The 23212-nt window shown below is 36.8% G+C and overlaps 3 protein-coding genes across 4 annotated transcripts; all 3 read right to left on the bottom strand.

Annotated features, from left to right (window-relative positions):
- Positions 1-3823: 3823 nt before the first annotated feature.
- On the bottom strand, positions 3824-6533 carry LOC122076748. 2 transcript variants are annotated; one of them, XM_042642249.1, is made up of 3 exons: positions 5733-6533; positions 4449-5177; positions 3824-4162 (listed from the first exon to the last, which is right to left on the bottom strand). In XM_042642249.1, the coding sequence occupies exons 1-3, from the start codon at positions 6375-6377 to the stop codon at positions 4067-4069; spliced, it is 1470 nt and encodes a 489-aa protein (XP_042498183.1). In that variant the 5' UTR covers positions 6378-6533; the 3' UTR covers positions 3824-4066. The 2 variants fall into 2 exon arrangements, with proteins under 2 accessions (XP_042498183.1, XP_042498192.1); XM_042642258.1 differs by having other exon boundaries at positions 4081-4162; positions 5039-5177; positions 5733-6526.
- Positions 6534-9595: 3062 nt separating this feature from the next.
- On the bottom strand, positions 9596-14409 carry LOC122058423. The gene is made up of 4 exons (XM_042621143.1): positions 14269-14409; positions 13518-13609; positions 10498-10792; positions 9596-9787 (listed from the first exon to the last, which is right to left on the bottom strand). Exons 1-4 carry the CDS (start codon positions 14407-14409, stop codon positions 9596-9598), a joined length of 720 nt encoding a protein of 239 aa, XP_042477077.1.
- Positions 14410-16925: 2516 nt separating this feature from the next.
- On the bottom strand, positions 16926-19664 carry LOC122078786. Its single transcript, XM_042644918.1, has 3 exons — positions 18828-19664; positions 17496-18224; positions 16926-17221 (listed from the first exon to the last, which is right to left on the bottom strand). The coding sequence occupies exons 1-3, from the start codon at positions 19482-19484 to the stop codon at positions 17126-17128; spliced, it is 1482 nt and encodes a 493-aa protein (XP_042500852.1). The 5' UTR covers positions 19485-19664; the 3' UTR covers positions 16926-17125.
- Positions 19665-23212: the final 3548 nt, after the last annotated feature.

Here is a 23212-nt window from a genome sequence, read left to right as displayed (position 1 = left end):
TTTTTTTTTTGGTGAGTTTGTGCCTCTCTTTTCTCTTTTGTTAGTTTAAAGAAACACTTCTTGCACTAGTGGATTCGCCAAATTCCCAGACTGCTCTTGGAAAAATCCAGTGTGTGATATCATACTTCTCCATTGTTGATGGTTATTCCCCTCGATCAAGACAGAGCATCTTATGGTAGTTTGGTAAGACATGCTGAGGGTGCACCTATTTTGCCATATATTGTGGGCAATGAAGAAATTTTGTCGTTTTGTGTGTGGAACAGGGGCCTCCAAAATTTTTTAATTTGTTCCAACTCTAAGGTGGCGATTGATGTTACAAATTGTACTGACCACTGTCCTTGGATGGTCAAACATTTGGGGTGTGCCATTGTTCATGAGTGAAGGCTTGGAACATTGCTGCATTTGAGATATTTGGCGGGAGTTGAATCAACAATTATTATTATTATTATTTTCTTTTTTAAGAGCAAGAGATTGTTCTACCGGGTCACGTGGTCTCTGCAAGAGTGCGAGGGTCAATGAGAATGTACATAGAAGCATCAATATGGATGTTTTTATTTATTTATATTTTATTTTAATGGAGGGCAAGGTGGTAAATTCATATGCTATTGTGCAAGGGAAACATCGATAGCAAACACAAGTCTATGTTTATGAGCAAGTAAATTAAATCAAACCACCCTTGCAAAGGTCACTGAACTGAACTCTAGGCTATTTTAAGTCCCATGATGTCCTTATCCACGTTTACTTTTTTTGCTTTGGGATCTTTAATTCAAAGCTGCCTATGGCTGGCAAAGCATCAATCGGTACTGATTTAGACAAGTCTTCAATAACCTCAAAGCCTGCATCACATAAGTTATAAGATTGTTGTAAGAAGCATGACCAAATTGGCAATAATTATAAAATGGGCTTTCTGTTATATGGTTCTTGGAAAATAACGATCCCTTGAGCAGATTCAAAATCTATAAATGGAGACATAAAAGGCAACAGAAACAAATTTCATTTAGTTAAGATTGCCTGTATAATCTGTACACAAAATTACAAAAGATTCTAAGGTACCCAATGTACTAATAGTACTTGAAACATTATCTTTATAAGTCTTCATTCTTCAATTCTCCAACTAGTTTTTGTATAACAAAGAGATAGAGATTCACAAAAGGTCCAAATTACAGAGAGCATAAAAGGCAGAAAACCCATTGCAATCAGGTGAAAATCATACCTTCCTTCCCACCTCTCTATCTATTATTACCCATAAACCTACACTTATTGGTCCCTTTATGGACTGCTTTCTTTGGCCTTTGGCCTTTTATTTTTCTCTTTTGTTTGTGTTTTATTGCTTTTGCCTTTACTTTTGTGTCATATTTTGGCCTCTGCGTGGAATTATTCCTTTTGCTTTTGCGTCTATCGTGGGATTTTTTGTTTGGACACATAATGCCCTTTGCTTGGTTGATTAATAATTGATGGGAAAAAACCTCTGTGGGGAATGTGGCTCCAGTGCCTAGACATAGAGGGAGGTGGGGCAAAATGACCGTCGCACTCCCCATTAAAGGTGGAAATGCCACCTCTGTTGTTGCTTTCATCATTGCTCCTATTGGCCCCTATGCACGCATAGAGCCAATGTTCTCCCACAGGAAACACTTGCCCTTAGTTGATTTATTGATGTATGAATTCTTTATGTGAAATGTGAATTTGGAGTTTTCGCCTGTATTTCCTTTTTAAATTTTGTCTCGTGATTAGTGGATTCATTCAGCCTATTTCTTAAGAAATAAAAAAGGAAATTCAATGCCAGAGGAAATTACTTCTGAGAGTTTTTTTTTTTTTTTTTTTTTGCTAACGACGGCTATCCAGGCCTTCGGCCTGACTAGTCCCGCGGGCCCATACTGACCCCATAACCACATAGACCGGGTCATACCGAGGTTGAATGAGAACCATTCAACTTTCACTGAAAACAATGAAGAACACTAAACACCCCGTGTGAGTTGCCCAAGGTGTGCTTAGTGGGAGTCGAACTTAGGACGTTCAAATTTACGGCTCGTACCAAGTTCATTGCTCACCAACTGCACTACCCCCTTGGGTTAAAATAGGCAGACCTGCATTCGTATAGGAGACACCCTTTGAGTTATAGATTGCTAGAGTTAATTTGTAGGATTTTGAGTTTTCCTCAAGCCATGGTGAATGCAAATTTGTTGACCACGGCTTTTTCTCGGTCAAAAAATGGAAAATATTTTTCCTATTAATTACATGAATCAAATGCTTCATTTCATCAAGGGTATCACACAAGGGGATGGGATTATGAACTGTCCAAAAGAAAGAAGGGGAGGAAGATGTTTAATGTTTCAAGACCCTCGGATGGTGGATGAACCTACCTGTGAAGGAAAACTCTCCTAATTTTTATGTCATGTAAATGCATATGATATATTAAACACCTTACAGTAAAATCAGGATGAATAGTTGGTTTGTTTTTGTGGACAATCTAATAAATCTTCACTTAAGCACAATGAGGTACGAATGTTATGACCTCATAGTTAAGCGATCGAAAGAGCCTCTTGACATTCTCAAGGGTAAAGTTGCATATTTCGCAACCCCCAGACCTCACACACACAAGAGACTCGTGCACATAGTTAGCAATTCGGCCGAACCGAATTTTAAAGAATTTTATCAAAAATTCGGACCGAATCCGAATTTAAAATAAAATTCTTTAAAATTCGCGACTTTTTCAAAAAAGAATATAATTCGCGAATAATTCGGACCGAATCCGAATTAAACCGAATTATTCGGTCCATTTAAACATTATTTAAAAAAAAAAACCAAAAATAAAAAATAAAAAAAGAAAAAAAAACAATTTAAAAAATAAAAAAAACCCCAATAAGATTTTTTGACCGCTTTTTTGACCGAATCCTTAAATTAATCGTCCGAATTCCGAATCGTGCACGGGTACGCCCTTTTTAAGCGCAATTAGGAACTTGCAGTTGATCATTTTACATATGTGCAATATGTTGGATAAAAAAATAAAAATGTTTATTGCTAAAATAAATACAAATAAAAAAGGCTATATACTAGTATGTTGTTCTACAAAGGGAACATCGAAACCAAACCCAAGTCTACATCTAATGCTCGAGCAAGTTGATTAAATCAACTGACCCTTACAAAGGTCACTGAACTTTAGTCTAGTTTAAATCCCATGTCCTTGTAATGTTTTACTTTTCTAGCTTGGGACGCTTTCGGCGAAAATTGACCAAGGCATCAGTTAATACAGATTTGGAGAAGAGAGAAGCCTTCAGTATCCTCAAACCCTTCAGCATAAAATGCTCTGTTCATTGAATTACTCGTTATTTACTTCATAGTCATCATAATCAGAGGAGATCTGTAGAAAACCCCTGTACTCTGCAACTTCACTTCATCATAAACAGTGAAAGAAATATTTGCCTCCTCATGATAAAGGATAAGACTAGAACAGAAGTTTCAAATTGAAACTATAACCAATTGGAGGGTTTAAGCCCATTGCAAAGTGAACATACAAGTTCAGAATTAATTTTCATAGATGGTGCCTATGATCCTTTTAATTGGCAGTTCTGTTTGACCTGTTTTTGGGATAAACACAGTGACGAAAAAACATCAAGCACATGTTGGATCTGAAAGAACCATCTCAACACTAGAGGAAGAGATTCAGGGGATTGGAGAAGCCATTAATCTTATCCACAATATGATAGTTTTGAGAACTGGCCTTTGGTCAGCTTTTACTTTATCATTTGATAATTTAGAATACTCATTTAGACTTCTTCTTTCTTCAAGTAATTTAACCATGCTGATTTAAGAATAACAAGGAATGTGTGGTGGATTATCTTTCTGCATACATGCAATATCTTGGATCAACAAGATTAAAAATTCTTACAATCAAAACAATACAAAAAAAATGCTATGGACTAGCATATATGCTGTTCTATAAGGGGAACATCGATGAAAAAGCACAAGTCTACATTTATGAGAAAGTTAAATCAAACACTTACAAATTAAGGTTCAGTAGCCACTGAACACTAGTCTATTTTATATCCCATTATAGCTCTATCAAGGTCTACTTTTCTTGTTTGGGAATCTTTAGAGAAAAGTTGACCAAGGCATCAGTCAACACTGTTTGGGAGAGGAGAGAAGCCTTCAATATTCTCAAAGCCTGCATCACAAAAGTAATATTGATGTAAGAAGTATGACTAATACCCTTATAAACCAATGGCACCAACTTTAGTTGAAGATATAACAATCCAATGGAGCTGTATGAATGCAGGGAACGGACTAGCAGGACATATACATTACCAACCTTCACCATGACCTGACCATATGGTTCTGAATTTAAGGGAATCAATGCGATTTCACCATAGGATAGGACTAGTAATTCACTGGTTCTACCTAATTATCTATGAAGCATATCATAATAATTTCCAAAAAATTTAGCCACTCACCTCCACTGTGCCCACTTTAACCGTACGAACCTCCAAGTCATCAAGGGAAAACTCCATGCTTTTAAGAAAGGACAGACTCCAGAAGGAATCTATTGGAGTGAAAACCAAATTGTCTGTTATGAAGAACGTCTCTGGTCCCTTGAGAAATCCTCCTTGACTAGCATTTTCACTTGTTGGAGACTTGGGATTTACAAATTGTAATTGTGAAAGCCAATCATAAATATATGTAGGAGGCTTCTCAATAGTCAGGCAACCAGTGTCAGAGCAACTATCATATCTACACCACAAGGAAGGAGGAGGCTGTTCAGATTCTTTTACTCCTAGTGGGTTGCTACTACAACCAAAACCATGGCTGACCACAGGTTGCAGCAGCAGCTCTCTTAGACTATCATCCCTCATAACTCCTGAACATTCCACACTCCTATACAAATTGTCCATGGATCCCAGTGATGAATTCCCACCCAAGAGTCGTAAAATGGATCCATGGGGAAAAGTAAGGAAGCTGAGAAGAAAGTCAACCATGTCTTCCCCGGCTTCAGCATATAATACTTTTTTAATCGACTTATTCACCAATAATTTCAAATTCAAACCTTCTGCAGAGCTCAAGGAAGACTGCAACACTTCTCCCATCTCAAATTTTGAACCTTCAGATGTAAATTCTTGCTTTCTAAGAAACACATCTGTCAGAGGTGTCTTGGAAAATAAAATTCCCTTGAGCAGTTTCAAAACCTGTCAATGAAGACATGGAAGACAACAGAAACAAATTTACAGTAAGTTAAGATTGACTGAATGATTTAATGTTCTATCACACAATACAAAAGTTTCTGATGGAGGTACCGAATAGTGTACTCATGATAATACTTGAAACAGTGAATAGCTAGCTGATTTATAGGATCCCCAACCCAAAACTCTCACAGTAAAAGAAACTAATAGTGAATAAGACTTTAAACACGTCTATAAGCCTTCATTCTTCAAATTTCCAGCTAGTTCTCATATAACATACAGACACAGATTCTCAAAATGTGCCAATTAAGGCATTCAGCAAGGTCCAAAACAGAGCAAAATGCGAAGCAAAGATACTGAAAAGTCAAGCCCAAAGTAAGGCAAGAAGTCTAGAACCCAACTAGGAATACATGCAAGTAGTCTTCATAAACCCTTTGAAACCCCTTAAGATTAGCTCAAGAAGCAAAGATTCTCTTCAGTCACATTAAAAAGAATGTTCAATATTGAATCTTTGACCAATTAAAAAGTAGAAAACCCATTGCAATCAGGTGATAATCATACCTCCTCTGAGCCAATATTCAATGTGGTCTCTTGGAGTGAACTCATGTCTTTGAGCCCTAATTTGTGCAACTGTGTCAAGATAGTAGCTGTAGACATGGGCTCTACCCGCAAATCATCAGTTACTATAAACTTGGTCTTTCCATGAACAAACACTCCTCCATCTACTTCAGGACTTGCAGCATCGTTTTCTTTTTCCGTGCGTATCTCCCTGTCCATCCTTTTCCCGCAATTGCATCTGACATTCTTGAAAGTAGTATACAAACCGCCAGTCCCCCTTCGGCTGCAATTCCAATCAACACAAATATAATACTTGATGGGCTCTGTATCATCAACATTCAGTTTCAGTTTCCTGCACTTATTTTCAGAAGGATTCCTTGGGTAAAGTAGCATAGACTTGCATGCCCGAGTTTGCAGAAGCTGCTCCTCAAGATTCTCCACCTCTTTGTATAGAGCGGTTATGGATCCAAGAGTGGCTGGTCGTGGTTCTTTGCTGATGAGTCTCACTATGGTTCCCATGGAAATAGTCAAGAAGCTTAAAAGAATGTCCACAAAGTCACTCTTACTTTCAGCCATTACTACCTTGTTGGTCTTCTTGTCGATCAGAACCTTCAGGCTGATTGTCTGTGACCCTGATTGGGAAGCCATTGTTGATTGATTCAAGCAACAGTATTTGTTTCTGATTTCCTTCCCGATAGACCTCTGTAACTATATTGGGTTACCCATCTATCAACATATTCTCCTTTGTTAGTGGTTCTGCTTTTCCTTCTTTTGGGTCGTTCAGGAACGATTTCTTTTCATTTTTTTTTTCTTTTTGCTAAACTTTCCTTCCATTTGGGTCATGTCATACCTTGGAAAGTTGGGCACCTTGTCGGTTACGGTTGATATTGATCGCCAAATACCAATACTTTGACAAAAAAAAAAAAATAATAAATAAATAAATTAAAGTGACCTCCCCTGTAGGTTATCTTAATATTATAATTATCTCTGAACTAATAATTACACTGTATCCCATGATAATTAAATGGTATCCTTGCAGTTAACGGTGTGAAATCAGAAAAAACGAAAAAATAGTTTTACCCTTTGCACTAAAAGAACCCATTCAAAGAACCCATTCAACCATTCAAGTGGAATATATCCATTGGATCCGAGAACGAGATATTCTAGTGTTTCATCACTATGGGAAACAACCTTAGGATTGCAATGGAGATGCCGCACCTCTTTCAAGGAAGAAGTAAATCAAGTGATTTAGAATCGGCTCCGCCTAAGAAGTCTTTGAATTGAACCTAAAATGGAGGGAAAATGAATGGTTGGTCTTTTGAGTGATTGATCTTTTGATCTGATCTAGTTGAGGCAAAATATATGTGAAGATAACTGATTTTTTACTACAAGAGAAGAGCGGAGGAATCCTTTACAGAAATAGAGTCAAAGCTTCGGGCCTGTTTGATTTTTTTTTTTCAAAAACGGTTTTTCCGTTTTTCTGTGCTCAAAAGCGGAAAACACCTCAAAAACCGTTTGTTTTTTCTGTTTCGTTTCACTTGTTTTTTGAAACAAAAATAGAAATTTCTGCCTAATTCTGTGTTTGGAAACAGGAATGGAGAAACAAGTTAGAATTGTTTTTTCTGTTTTTAGAAACAAGTGGGAGCGACAAAAATTATTAAAATCCCGATACTTCACTGGACCTACCCAAACCCCAAACCCATTGTAGAAAATTCTCGCTATCCAAATGCTGCGATTCCAACCTAGTTGTGCGAAGCTCACAGTTTTGGATTGCCGTCATCCTTCTAAAGCTCATCTCCATGAAGCATACCTGCAACTCCAATGTCATGCCTTCACTCGTGAGTTGCATTCCTATAACATCGTGCCTTCACTCATGTCTTGAACTCGACTACACTGTTGAAAACTTTTTGGGAAATAGAAAAATCAAACACCTTTTTGCATTTCCAAAAATCGTTTCTTAGCCCAAAAATAGAAAAAAAAACCGTTTTTATTGTTTTTAGACACAGAAATAGGAGAAAATCAATCAAACGGGCCCGATTCGACTTACAGAAGAGAGAAGGCATCTCAAGATTTGTTTTGAAAATTTAGGGAACTGAGAGCGTAAAATCAAGAAGAATTGTTTTGAGGAGTTATTTTTTTGGAGAAATACCAATATATGTGAAAATTCAACTCGAACAAGATGAAACATTAAATTTTTGAGTGATTGGATACTAGATTAAATGAAAATTGTTTCAGAAATTAGATGTTGAGATTTCAAATATTTACTTACATTTCATAGAGATAATAGAACTTTGTAAGATAATTAGTTTACAATTTCAGATTTCTCGTGTTTGACGCAATGAAAACTTGATTCCTAAAAAAAACACGTAAAATTGTCACACTTTTTTATTTTTAGTTGTCCCTTTAAGGTTGTGACTGGGAGGTAATTTAGATACATCGCCAGACCTCTCTTCGTCGGTTGTCACTAGAGTAATGGTTTGCATTTAGTTAGGGTTTGGTTGGGGAAGAAAATGATAGAATTTTAGGTTTGGCTTAAAAGGGTAGAAAAGGTAGCTCAAGTACATAAAAAGGTATTTTTATCTTAAAAAAATTATCTAAATAAGTCACATCACATTATAGTAGATTCTTACTAATGAAGTTGGTATACTGTCAACTGTAGGAGATACAATGTAATTGTCAGTTCGATTGGGGATGGTTATAACATTAAGGTACACTTCAAGGGAAACCACTATAATTATCCTCCACAACCCCCCCCCCCCCAAAAAAAAAAAATCTTAGAACCCTGAGTTGGATTCCTTGTGTGAAATGTGAATTTATTTTGGTAGAAGTGTGAAATGTGAATTTTGGTAATTCTAATTATTTTAGGGTAAATATGAATGATTAGAGTTGGCCCAATGGATTATTTTTTAGCACTTGTCTCGATGGATAATTTGTTGGTTATGAGAGAGAGAGAGAGAGAGGGAGAGAAATTTGCAAGAAATAGGTTGTAATCAAGTAAAATAGAAATCATGAAACAAAATTTCCAGCACAAATTACATCATTCTTTGGATGTCCGTCCATCTATAAGAATCTCTGGCTAAGATTGTTAAGAAATTTTTTAGGGTTTAAAAAGTACCCATACACTTCAACAAAGTTACCTCTTTTATGGGGATTTTTTTTTTTTTTTGGGAAGTGACTTTCACTCAAATATAGTATTTTAACACCAATTATAGTTCCTCTAATTTGGAGTTTCTTGTATCTGCTTTCTGGAAATTTTATACTTAATTATTGATCACAATTAACCATCATAGCATGAGCATTAGGTGTTTTAGTTGTGTAGAGATATTAGATTCTAATCAGAGATTAATTCCTCAATATTTAACTAATTTTGTAATCTCTTCCTAGAGAGAACAGGTCCATAACACATAGCTAACTGCTGGTAAACATCGGTAACAAAACACAAGTCTATGTCTATGAGCAAGTAAATTAAATCAAAAAACCACCATTTAGAGAAGAGATAAGCCTTCAATAACCTCAAACCCTGCATCACATAAGTTATATAAGATTGATGTAAGAAGATTGACTAATAACCTTATAATCAAATTTGCAATTATAAATTAAATGGGATCTGTTATATGATGGTTCATCTTCACCATAAGAATCCAATGTTCATTAAGTAATTCAGTAGTTCTAACTGATTATATCATAATTCAGTAGTTATGGTAATTCTTGAACATTCCACGCTTTTGTAAAGATTGTTCATGGATCCCAGGGATGAATTCCCACCCAAGAGTTGTAAAATGGATCCAAGAGGCAAGGTCAGGAAGCTGAGGAGAAAGTTAACCATATCTTCCCCAGCTTCAGCATATAAGGCTTTGTTTATTGACTTACTCATCATTAACTTCATACTCATGTATTGTGGAAATATATATATATGAAGTACTTCCGCTGCTCTTAGACTGCACTGCATCTGCCATCTCAAAATTTAGGCCTTCTGATGTTAATATTCCTTGCTTTCTAACAAAAACATCTGTCAGAGGTGTCTTGGAAATTAAGGATCTCTTGAGCAGATTCAAAATCTATAAATGAAGACATCAAAGACAATAGAAGAAAATTTTCATTCAGTTAAGTTTGAACTTATAGTCTGTGTACACAATACAAAAGATTCTGAGGTACAGTGAATGAAAAAAACGGTATATACACATAAAACATTAAACTTCAATTCTCAAACTAGTCCTTGTATAACAAACAGATAAGAGATTCACAAAATGTGCCCATTAAGGTCTTTAGCAAGGTCCAAATTGGAGAGAGAAAGAGAGAGAGAGAGAGAGAGGTAGTAAATCCCAAACAGGGCAAAAAGTCAAGAACCCAAGTAGGAATACATTTAGTATCCTTAGACATAGCCAGTTGGAAAAGCAGAGGCAAAGATCCATTAATTAGACAAATACAAGAAGTGAAAGAAATATATACCTCCTCATAAAGGAAAAGACCAAAACATATGAGGAATAAGTTAATGTTCTACAGCTGCTTTAGTACTGATTTTGGGGATAGAACAGTATATATCCTAGTATGGAACTTTACTTCCTTTCCTTCTACTTAGGGACGAAAGTTAGCTACTGCCCAGGTTGCAGCCAAAGAAATGAAATCTAAAAAGATATTTTGGAAAATACAATAACCTAGGAGGGTATTTGTGAACCCTAGGGGGAAGTGAATATTAAATGTAACCCGGGTAGCAACCAATTTTTTTCTTCTACTACTGAGGGACCTCAAGTGAAGAAGAAAATCATACCTCCTCTGAGCCAATATTCAGTGTAGTCTCTTGAAGTGATCTCTTGTCTTTGATCCCAACTTTGTGTAACAGTGTCACTATAGTAGCTGGAGAAATGGACTTTACCTGCAGATCATCTGTTACCATGAACTTGGTCGTTCCACAAACAAACACTCCTCCATCTCCTACAGATCCTGCAGCTTCATGATCTACTTTTGCCATACATATCTCCTTGTCCATCATTTTCCCGCAACTGCATCTAACAGTTTTGAAAGTACTATAAAATCTGCCAGATCGTCCATTACATATTCCTCGGCTGCAATTCCAATCAGCACAAATATAGTACTGGGTGGGCTCTGTATCGTCAATATTGAGTTTCAGTTTGCTGCAAACTTTTCATTAGGATTCCTTGGATGAAGTAGCATGGACTTGCATGCCTCAGTCTGCAGAAACTGTTCCTCAAGTTCTTGCTCCACCCATTTGTATAGAGTGGTCAAGGACCCAATAGTGATTGGCTGTGGTTGTTTGTTGAGGAGTCTCACTATGGTTCCCATTGTTAAGTTTGTCTCGAATTCTTGACCCGTTTTGAAGATTGACCCAATCCGACATATTTTGGTGGTGACCCGAATGGAAAATTTTCTGAGATCTGTGATGGAAGCAGAGGGCTTGGGCTGGAGCCCATCATTGATCTCATATGGGGGTGCGGGGGCTACGCCCCCGTGGTATGGTTCGATCGGATCGACCGTGATCCGATGGGTCGACCCACGATTTTGGAGTATATATAATGTACTGTTGCTTGTTGAGAAAGTCATTGTATTCCAGGGTTTTCACGCAGCTAGGGTTTCAGGGCAAGTTTTTCCTCGCCGCTGCGAGGGTGTAATTTCTCTTCTGCATAGTGAATCATCTTCTTCTTCGCCCGAGGACGTAGCACACCACCCTAGTGTGTGAACCTCGTTAAATTTTTATCGTGCGGATCTATTATCTCTTTATTATTCGTGTTTCTTGGTGTTTGATCTAACAAACTGGTATCAGAGCTCTGGGTTACTTCGATCCATGGCTTCAACGAAATACAATATTGATAGGTTTGACGGCAACATCAGTTTTAGTTTATGGCAGGTTCGAATGATGGCTATTCTCACGCAGCAGGGTTTGAAGAAAACCCTATTTGGGAAGGCGAAGAAACCTGCAACTATGTCCGATAATGATTGGAGAGATTTGGATGATAAAGCCCTTTCAGCTATTCAATTGTGTCTGTCTTTCGAATGATGTTCTACAGGAAGTTCTCTCAGAGAAAACGGCTGCAGAGTTATGGGTGAAGTTAGAGAACCTCTACCTCACCAAATCCCTCACCAATAGGTTGAGATTGAAGCAACAACTGTATACCCTTTATATGGGTGAAGGTACTTCTATTAAATCCCATATATCTGAGTTCAATTCTATTGTTACTGATTTGAAAAAGATAGATATTAAAATAGACGATGAAGATTTAGCCCTATTATTGTTATGTGCTCTGTCTCCATCTTATAAGCATTTTAGGGATACCATGATTTATGGTAGAGAGACAATCTCTATTAAGGATGTCAAAACGAATCTGCAAAGCAAGCAGAAGATTGATGATGAGTTGACAACTACCAATAAATCTGATGGTGTTGGTTTGGTAGCTAGAGGGAGAACGAATGAAAGGGGTTCAGATTGTGACAAAACAAGGCTAGATCAAAATCTAAGCACAAGAATTTAACCTGCAATTACTGTAAGAAAAAGGGGCATATTAAATCTGAATGCTATAAGCTTTTAAATAAGCAGAAGGCAGGTGGTGGTGTTCAAAATCAACAGAAAAGAGATGATTCTGCAGAAGCTAGTATTACTGAAGATGAGAGTGAGTCTGATATGCTTTTGGTGACTGATGATAAAGTTAGATCACAGGATGAATGGATTCTTGACTCTGGTTGTTCCTACCATATGTGTCCCAATCGTGAATGGTTCTCCACATACGAATCAGTTCGAGGTGGAGTTGTGTTGATGGGAAATAATGCTTCTTGTAAGACTATTGGAATGGGAACGATCAATATCAAGATGTATGATGGCATTGTCAGAACCTTGTCCAATGTCAGGCATGTCCCTGATTTGAAGAAGAATCTCATCAGTTTAGGCACTCTTGATTCAAATGGGTGCAAGTATACAGCTGAAGGTGGAGTCATGAAGATCAGGAAGGGTGTTCTCTTATTGATGAAAGGAATCAAGGTTGGCAGTTTGTATGTGTTGCAGGGTACTACAGTTACTGGGTCTGTTGCAGCAGCTTCATCATCTATGTCTGAATCAGATGTCACAAATTTATGGCACATGAGGTTAGGCCATATGAGTGAAAGAGGAATGGCATCATTAAGTAAAAGGGGCTTGTTGTGTGGTCAGAGTACAGGAGCAATGGAGTTCTATGAGCATTGTGTGTTTGGGAAGCAGAAAAGAGTTAGTTTCAGTACTGCTATTCACAGGACCAAGGGAACTTTGGACTACATTCATTCAGACCTATGGGGGCCCTCCAGGGTTGCTTCAAAGGGGGCTGGTGCAAGATACTTGCTTACTTTCATTGACGATTTCTCTAGGAAGGTTTGGGTCTATTTCTTGAAGCACAAAAATGAAGTATTTGTCATTTTCAAACAATGGAAGAATTTGCTTGAGAAGCAGACCGGGAAACAAATTAAAAGGTTGAAAATCGATAATGGCCTAGAGTTTTGTGAAGGTAACTTTAATGAGTTCTGCAAAAATGAAGGTATTGCAAGACACCATACAGTTGTTAAAACACCCCAGCAGAATGGAGTGGCAGAGCGTATGAATAGAACCTTGTTAGAAAAGGCGAGGTATATGTTATCAAATGCAGGATTGGGCAAGGAGTTCTGGGCAGAAGCAGTTAACACAGCAACCTTGTTGGTGAATCGATCTCCTTGCACAGCTATTGAGTGTAAGACTCCAGAAGAAGTTTGGTCAGGTGAACCTACAGACTACCGAACTATAGGCTATTTTAAATCCCATTATGTTTAGTTTACTTCTCTTCTTTAGGAATCTTTAGGGAAAAGTTGACCAAGGCATCTGTCAATACTGATTTGGAGAGGAGAGAAGCCTTCAATAGTCTCAAAGCCTGTATCACAAAAGTAACATTGATGTAAGAAGTATGACTAATACCCTTATAAATTAGTTGGCACCAATTGACATCTATGGCTCTGTTAGACAATTTAGTCGAAGATATAACAATCCAATGGAGGTGTATGAATGCAGGGAACGGTTTGGCAGGACATATACCTTACCAACCTTAACCACGACCAGATCATATGGTTCTGAATTTAAGGGAACCAATGCATTTCACCATAGGATAGGAATAGCTGTAGACATGGGCTCTACCTGCAGATCATCGGTTACCATGAACTTGGTCTTTCCACAAACACTCCTCCATCTCCTTCAGGACTTGCAGCCTTGTTATCTTTTTTCCTGTGCATCTCCATGTCCATCATTTTTCCTCAATTGCATCTGACATTCTTGAGAGTAGTATACAAACCACCATCAGTATTCCGTCGACTACAATTCCAATTAGCACAAATATAGTACTAGGTGGGCTCTGTATCGTCGATGTTCAGTTTTAGTTTCCTGCACTCATTTTCATAAGCTTTCCTTGGATGAAGTAGCATGGACTTGCATGTCTTTGTCTGCAGAAGCTGCTTCTCAAGATTCTCCACCTCTTTGTATAGAGTGGTCAAAGGACCCAATAGTGGCTGGCTGTGGTTGTTTGTTGATGAGTCTCACTATAGTTCCCATGGGCATAGTCAAGAAGCTTATTAACAGAATGTCCACAAAGTCACCACTAGTTTCAACCATTGCGACTATGTTGTTCTTCTCATCAATCAGAACCTTCAGGCTGATGGTCTGTGACCCTTTTGAAGCCATTGTTGATTGATTCAAGCAACTGTTTAAATGAATTGGTTCCTACTTCACTTCACACCTCTCCCTCTATATATATAAAAGAGTTCCCCACCGTTACCACTACCCAACTAAGAACCTCATAATTGGATGAGACCCAGCGATTCAAATACCCCATTCAAGTTGACAACCCATAGAAATTAGAAAATAGTAAACGAAAAATGAAAAAGTGAGACTCATTTCATGGAATCCTGTTTTCAAATGTTGGAAGTGGGAGCACTCACCGCTTCGGTAACATGCGCCCCTCTGTTATAGAGGTGGGACTTAATTGCCAATTCAACACATATAATTGGGATTGCAAGAGTCCAAGAAAGCATCTAGTTAGCAAGTAACATTTTCTTTCATTTATTTATTTTCTAAGGCTCTCTTTGGTATGATTTCTATTTGTATTTATTAATTATTTTTTAAAAATTATTTGTGACAATAAATTGTGGATTACAAATAGTATTCGTTTGGTCACTATTTATAAAATAGATTATACAATGAGAAAATGGATTTCAGTTTTCACCTTCAGATTTGAGCTTCAAGCGAGAGAGATGATAGGATTTGAGATTTTTTATTGGAAAAGTATAAAACATACTGAAGTCACCTATTTATCATTGATTTTGAATAGTTTTTAACACACATGCTCATTTAAGGTAGCAAAAATCAATATAAATGATTTGTTGCCACAAATCACAAATAGCTTGAGAGTAATTTGTGATTTGTGATTTATTCTAATTTATTAGAAATAGAAATAAGTGTTATAAATTATACCAAACACATGTAAAAATAAAAATAAGTCAAATAAATACAAATAGAAATCAAACCAAAGAGAGCCTAAAATATTTTCATCCAAACTAAAGATGAAAACCCATCTAGATGGTGAATAAAGGCCAAGGCTACGAAGCTTTACTATCACTAGAATAGGCAGACCTGCAATGTAAAATTCATCATATAGGAGATACCCTTTGAGTTACATATTGCTAGAGTTAATTTGTAGGACTGTTGACCACGGCTTTTTTGTGGCGAAAGAATGGGAAATCTTCCTCCTATTAATTATATGAATCAAATGTTTCATTTCATCTGGGATATCACGCAACAGGGGGAGGGAATTATCGACTTTGTCCAAAGGAAGGAGGGGGAGGGAGATGTTTTAAGACCCTATGATGGTGGCTGAGAGAGCGGTTCAGGTTCACGTACAAGAATGTGCGAGAACGGTTCTGATCCGTGGATATAGAATCAATTTTCTCTCTCTTCATATAATAGATTCTATATACACGGATCAGGAGTGTACGAAAACATTCTCGTAAGTGAACCTGATTCGTTAATGGTGGTTGAACCCTACCCAAGGAGTAAAACTCTCCTAATTTTTATGTCTTGTGAATGCATATGATATATTAAACACCTTACATTAAAATCAAGATGAACAGTTGGTGTGTTTTTGTGGAAAAACCAATTGAACCATATAATAAATCTTCACTTAAGCACAATGAGGTATGAATGCTATGACTTGGTGGTGAAGCGGTCGAAAGAGCCTCTTGACAATCTCGGTTGCATAGTTCTCGACCCCCCAGACCTCGCACACACAAGAGCCTTGTGCACGGGTACCGCCTTTTTAAGCACAATTAGGAACTTGCAGTTGATCTTTTTACATATGTGCAATATGTTGGATCAACAAAATAAAAATCTTTATTGCTAAAATAAATACAAATAAAAAAGGCTATAGACTAGTATGCTGTTCTACAAGGGGAACATCGAAACCAAACCCAAGTCTACATATAAAGATCGAGCAAGTTAATCAAATCAACTGACTTACTGACCCTTACAAAGGTCACTGAACCTTAGTCTAGTTTAAATCCATGTCCATACTATGTCCTACTTTTCTAGCTTGGGACGCTTTCGGCGAAAGTTTAACTAAGGCATCAGTCAATACAGATTTGGAGAAGAGAGAAGCCTTCAGCATCCTTGGAAAAAGAAGCATGACTAATACCCTTCAGCACATAATGCTTTGTTCATTGACTTACTCATTATTTACTTCATAGTCATCATAATCAGTGGAGATATGTAGAAAACCCCTGTACTCTGTACTCTGAAACTTCACTTCATCATAATCAGTGAAAGAAATATATGCCTCCTCATGATAAAGGATTAGACCAAAACAGAAGTTTCAAATTGAACATACAACAAGTTCAGAATTTATTTTCATAGATAGTGCATATGATTCTTTTATTTGGCAGCTCTGTTTGATCTGTTTTTGGATAAACACAGCGACGAAAAAGCATCAAGCACATGTTCGGTCTGAAAGAACTATCTCAGCACTAGAGGAAGAGATTCAGGGGATTGGAGAAGCCACACGCTCCTTGGTCAGCTTTTACTTTATTATTTGATAATTAAGAATACTCATTTATATTTCTTCTTTCTTCAAGTAATTTAAGAATGCTGATTTAAGCCTAACAAGGAACCTGTAGTAGATTATCTTTCTACATACATGCAATACGGTCGATCAACAAGACTAAAAATTCTTATAACCAAAATAATACAAAATAAAAAATGCTACAGACCAGTATATATGCTGTTCTATAAGGGGAACATCGATGACAAACACAAGTCGACATTTATGAGAAAATTAAATCAAACACTTACAAATTAAGGTTCAGTAGAACTCTAGGCTATTTTAAATCCCATTATGTCTCTATAAGGTCTACTTTTCTTGTTTGGGAATCTTTAGAGAAAAGTTGACCAAGGCATCAGTCAACGCTGTTTTGGAGATGAGAGAAGCCTTCAATAGCCTCAAAGCCTGCATCACAAAAGTAACATTGATGTAAGAAGTATTGACTAATACCCTTATAAACCAATGGCACCAACTTTAGTCGAAGATATGACAATCCAATGGAGGTGTATGAATGCAGAGAACGGACTAGTAGGACATATACAACATGACCAGACCACATGGTTCTGAATTTAAGGGAATCAATGCAATTTCACTATAGGATAGGAATAGTAATTCACTGGTTCTACCTAATTATCTATGAAGCACATCATAATAATTTCCAAAAAATTTAGCCACTCACCTCCACTGTGCCCACTTTAACCGTACGAACCTCCAAGTCATCAAGGGAAAACTCCATGCTTTTAAGAAAGGACAGACTCCAGAAGGAATCTATTGGAGTGAAAACCAAATTGTCTGTTATGAAGAACGTCTCTGGTCCCTTGAGAAATCCTCCTTCACTAGCTTTTTCACTTGTTGGAGACTTGGGATTTACAAATTGTAATTGTGAAAGCCGACCAGAAATGTATGGAGTAGGCTTCTCAATAGTCAGGCAACCAGTGTAAGGGTAACTATCATATCTAAACCACAAGGAAGAAGGAGGCTGTTCAGATTCTTTTACTCCTAGTGAGTTGCTACTACAACCAAAACCACGGCTGACCACAGGTTGCAGCAGCAGGTCTCTGAGACTATCATCCCTCGTAACTCCTGAACATTCCACACTTCTGTACAAATTGTCCATGGATCCCAGTGATGAATTCCCACCCAAGAGTCGTAAAATGGATCCAAGGCGAAAAGTAAGGAAGCTCACAAGAAAGTCAACCATGTCTTCCCCGGCTTCAGCATATAATACTTTTTTAATCGACTTATTCACCATTAATTTCAAATTCAAACCTTCTGCAGAGCTCAAGGAAGACTGCAACACTTCTCCCATCTCAAATTTTAAACCTTCAGATGTTAATTCTTGCTTTCTAAGAAACACATCTGTCAGAGGTGTCTTGGAAAATAAAATTCCCTTGAGCAGTTTCAAAATCTATCAATGAAGAGATGGAAGACAACAGAAACAAATTTACAGTAAGTTAAGATTGACTGAATGACTGAATGTTCTATCACAAAATACAAAAGATTCTGATGGAGGTACCGAATAGTGTACTTATGATAATACCTGAAACAGTGAATAGCTAGCTGATTTATAGGGTCCCCAACCAAAAACTATCACAGTAAAAGAAACTAATAGTGAATAAGACCTTAAACATGTTTATAGCCTTCATTCTTCAAATTTCCAACTTGTTCTCATATAACAAACAGACAGAGATTCTCAAAATGTGCCAATTAAGGCATTCATCAAGGTCCAAAACAGAGCAAAATGCGAAGCAAGACAAATAAAGATACTGAAAAGTCAAGCCCAATGTAAGGCAAGAAGTCTAGAACCCAACTAGGAATACATGCAAGTAGTCTTCATAAACCCTTTGAAACCCCTTAAGATTAGCTCAAGAAGCAAAGATCCAGGAGACGAATACAACAAGTAAAATAAAGGAGAAAGTTTCTCTTCAGTCACATTAAAAAGAATGTTCAATATTGAATCTTTAACCAATTAAAAAGTAGAAAACCCATTGCAATAAGGTGATAATCATACCTCCTCTGAGCCAATATTCAATGTGGTCTCTTGGAGTGAACTCATGTCTTTGAGCCCTAATTTCCGCAACTGTGTCAAGATAGTAGCTGTAGAAATGGGCTCTACCCGTAAATCATCAGTTACTATAAACTTGGTCTTTCCATGAACAAACATTCCTCCATCTACTTCAGGACTTGCAGCTTCGTTTTCTTTTTCCGTGCGTATCTCCCTGTCCATCATTTTCCCGCAATTGCATCTGACATTCTGGAAAGTAGTATACAAACCGCCAGTCCCCCTTTTGCTGCAACTCCAATCAGCACAAATGTAATACTTGATGGGCTCTACATCATCAACATTCAGTTTCAGTTTCAGTTTCAGTTTCCTGCACTTATTTTCAGAAGGATTCCTTGGATAAAGTAGCATAGACTTGCATGCCTGAGTTTGCAGAAGCTGCTCCTCAAGATTCTCCACCTCTTTGTATAGAGCGGTTATGGATCCAAGAGTGGCTGGTCGTGGTTCTTTGCTGATGAGTCTCACTATGGTTCCCATGGACATAGTCAAGAAGCTTAAAAGAATGTCCACAAAGTCACTCTTACTTTCAGCAATTACTACCTTGTTGGTCTTCTTGTCCAGCAGAACCTTCAGGCTGATTGTCTGTGACCCTGATTGGGAAGCCATTGTTGATTGATTCAAGCAATAGTATTTGTTCCTGATTTCCTTCCCGATCGACCTCTGCAACTATATTGGGTTACCCATCCATCAACATATTCTCCTTTGTTAGTGGTTCTGCTTTTCCTTCCTTTTGGGTCTTTCAGGAACGATTTCTTTTCTTCTTTTTTAATTTTTTTTTTTCTTTTTTTGCTAAACTTTCCTTTCATTTGGGTCATGTCATACCTTGGAAAGTTGGGTACCTTGTCGGTCACCGTTGATATTGATCGCCGAATACCAATACTTTGAAAAATATATAAAAAATAGTTTTACCCATTGCACTAAAAGAACCTATTCAAGTGGAATATATGCGTTGGATCCGAGAACGAGATATTCTAGTGTTTCTTCGGTACGGGAAACAACCTTAGGATTGCAATGGATTTGTCGCACTTCTTTCAGGAAAGAAGCAAATCAAGGGGTTTAGGTTCTGCTCCGCCTAAGAAGTCTTTGAATTGAACCAAAAATGGAGAAAAAATGAATGGTTGATCTTTTGATCTGAACTAGTTGAGGCAAAATATATGTGAAGATAACTGATTTTTTACCACAAGAGAAGAGCGGAGGAATCCTTTATAGAAATAGAGTCAAAGCTTCGGGCCTGTTTGATTTTTTTTTCAAAAGCGGTTTTTCTGTACCTGCAAAATTGTTAGATTTTTCTATTTCGTTTCACTTGTTTTTGGAAACAGAAATAAAAATTTATGTTTATTTCTGTGTCTAGAAACAGAAATGGAGAAACAAGTTAGAATTATTTTTCTGTTTTTAGAAACAAATGGGAGCGACAAAAATTGTGAAAAACCCGATACTTCACTCGACCTACCCAAACCCCAACGCAGTGTCGAAAATTCTTACTATCAAATGCGGCGATTCCAACCTGGTTATGCGAAGCTCACAGTTTCGGATTGCTGTCATCCTTCTGAAGCTCATCTCCATTAAGCATACTTGCAACTCCAATGTCATGTCTTTACTCGTGAGCATAGTTAGCAAATTCGGATTCGGGAATTATTCGGGCGGAGAATTATTCGGAATAATTCGATTGATTAATTTAAGAATTCGGTTAAAAAAGCGGACAAAATAAAAATCGGAGTCGGATTCGGATTCGAGAATTATTCGATTAAAAAAATAAAAGTCGGGCAAAAAATTCGGATATTATTTTTATAGTTTATTGTATATTTTTTATTTATCAAGTTATTAACTTGATTTGTATACTTAGAAATAGCAAATTACTTTATACAATAAAGTAAAAAACTATAAAAAAAATTATCATTGAGCGATGGAAGCAATGGTTATTGTAATCCAATTTCTACTCATGAAATAGATTAGGCCCCAAAAGAGTGAAAGCAATATTACAACTACAATAAAACAAATAAATAAATTGACCACAAAAAATTTTCACTATCATTTTGCTTGGGTTCACAAGACCCATATTGCACTAAGACGCACTAATTTTTCAAAATTAAAGCAACAATATAAAAGAAGGTTGATTGATACGGCGATATGAATCTGTCCTGGTCCCTCGGAACCTCAAATTATCCATCAAGGCTTGATATCTCCCCTATCTTAGGATGAACTGATGAAGTTATGAGAAGAAATGAAACAAAGAGTAGATTCGTACAATTGTTACAGAAGAATTAGGTGGAGAAAAAAGATGGGAAGAAGGAGGCGGAAATTTGTGGGAGAAGAAGATGAAAAAAAAAAAAACTATTTAGGTGGTGGGTACCGTGGGTTTCATATATGACGTTTTGTTTTTTTGTTTTCTTGTTTTTAAATTTTAAATACTGTTTAAGTGTACCGAATAATTCGGTTCGGCCGAATTATTCGCGTTTTAAATTCAAATTAGTAAAAAGCGCATTTTTTACCGAATTTTATTTTTAATTCGGATTTGGTCCGAATTTTTGAATTAATTCGGAAAAATTCGGTTCGGCCGAATAATTCGCGAATTATTCGGCCGAATTGATAACATTGCTCATGAGTTGCATTCCTATAACGTCATGCCTTCACTCATGTATTGAACTCGACTATACTGTTGAAAACATTTCGGGAAACAGAAAAATCAAACACCTTTTTTAATTTCCAAAAATCGTTTCTTAGCACAAAAACAGAGAAAACCGTTTTTGTTGTTTTTAGACACAGAAATACGATAAACAAAATCAAATGGGCCCGATTCGTCTTATAGAAGAGAGAAGGCAACTCAAGATTTGTTTTGAAAATTTAGGGAACTGAGAGCGTAAAATCAAGAAGAATTGTTTTGAAGAGTTATTTTTGTGGAGAAATACCAAAATATGTGAAAATTCAACTGGAACGAGATGAAACATTAAATTTTTGAGTGATTGACTATTGGATTAAATGAAAATTGTTACAGAAATTAGATGTTGAGATTTCGAATATTTGCTTACGTTTCATAGAGATAATAGAACTTTGTAAGATAATTAGTTTACAATTTCAGATTTCTCGTGTTTGGCGCAATGAAAGCTTGATTCCTAAAAAAACCCCTAAAATTGTCGTACTTTTTTTTATTTTTAATTGTCCCTTTAATGTTGTGGTTGAGAGGTAATTTAGATACATCATCGGACCTCTCTTCGTCGATTGTCACTAGAGTGATGGTTTGCATTTAGTTAGGGTTTGGTTGGGGAAGAAAATGATAGAATTTTAGGTTTGGCTTGAAAGGGTAGAAAAAGGTAGCTCAAGTACATAAAAGGTATGTTTGTCCTTAAAACACTATCTAAATAAGTCACATCACATTATAACAGATTCTTACTAATGAAGTTGGTACACCGTCAACAGTAGGAGGTACAATGTAATTGTTAGTTCGATTGGGGATGATTATAACATCAAGGTAAATTTCAGGGGAGACCACTGTAATTATCCCCCACCCCAAAAAAATAAATAAATAAATAAAATCCTTAGAACCCTAGGTTGGACTGGGTTGGACTCCTTGTGTGAAATGTGAATTTATTTTGGTAGAAGTGTGAAATGTGAATTTTGGTAGTTCACATTATTTTAGGGTAAATATGAATGATTAGGGTTGGCGCAATGGATTATTTTTTGGCACTTGTTTAGATGGATAATTTGTTGGTTAGAGAGAGAGAGAGAGAGAGAGAGAGAGAGAGAGAGAGAGAGAGAGAGAGAGAGAGAGAGAGAGAGAGAGAGAGAGAGAGAGAAGAGAGAGAGAGAGAGAGAGAGAGAGAGAGAGAGAGAGAGAGAGATTTGCAAGAAATAGGTTGTAATCAAGTAAGATAGAAATCGTGAAACAAAATTTACCTCACATTACATCATTCTTTCGATGTCCATCGATAGAAATCTCTGGCTAAGATTGTTGAGAAATTTTTTAGGTTTAAAAAGTACCCATACACTTCAACAAAGTTACCTCTTTTATGGGGATTTTTGTTTTTGGAAGTGATTTTCACTCAAATAAAGTATTTTAACACCAATTATTGTTCCTCTAATTTGGAGTTTCTTCTATCTGCTTTCTGGAAATTTTATACTTAATTATTGATGAAAATTAACCATCATAGCATGAGCATTAGGTGTTTTAGTTGTGTAGAGATTTTAGATTCTAATCAGAGATTAATTCGTCAACATTTAACTAATTTTGTAATCTCTTCCTATAGAGAGAACAGGTCCATAACACAGCTAACTACTGGTAAACATCGGTAACAAAACACAAGTCTATGTCTATGAGCAAGTAAATTAAATCAAAAAAC

This window comes from Macadamia integrifolia, chromosome 1 (assembly GCF_013358625.1).
Source record: "Macadamia integrifolia cultivar HAES 741 chromosome 1, SCU_Mint_v3, whole genome shotgun sequence".
NCBI classification, from domain to species: Eukaryota; Viridiplantae; Streptophyta; class Magnoliopsida; order Proteales; family Proteaceae; genus Macadamia; species Macadamia integrifolia.
This window is presented reverse-complemented; position numbering and strand designations above follow the sequence as displayed.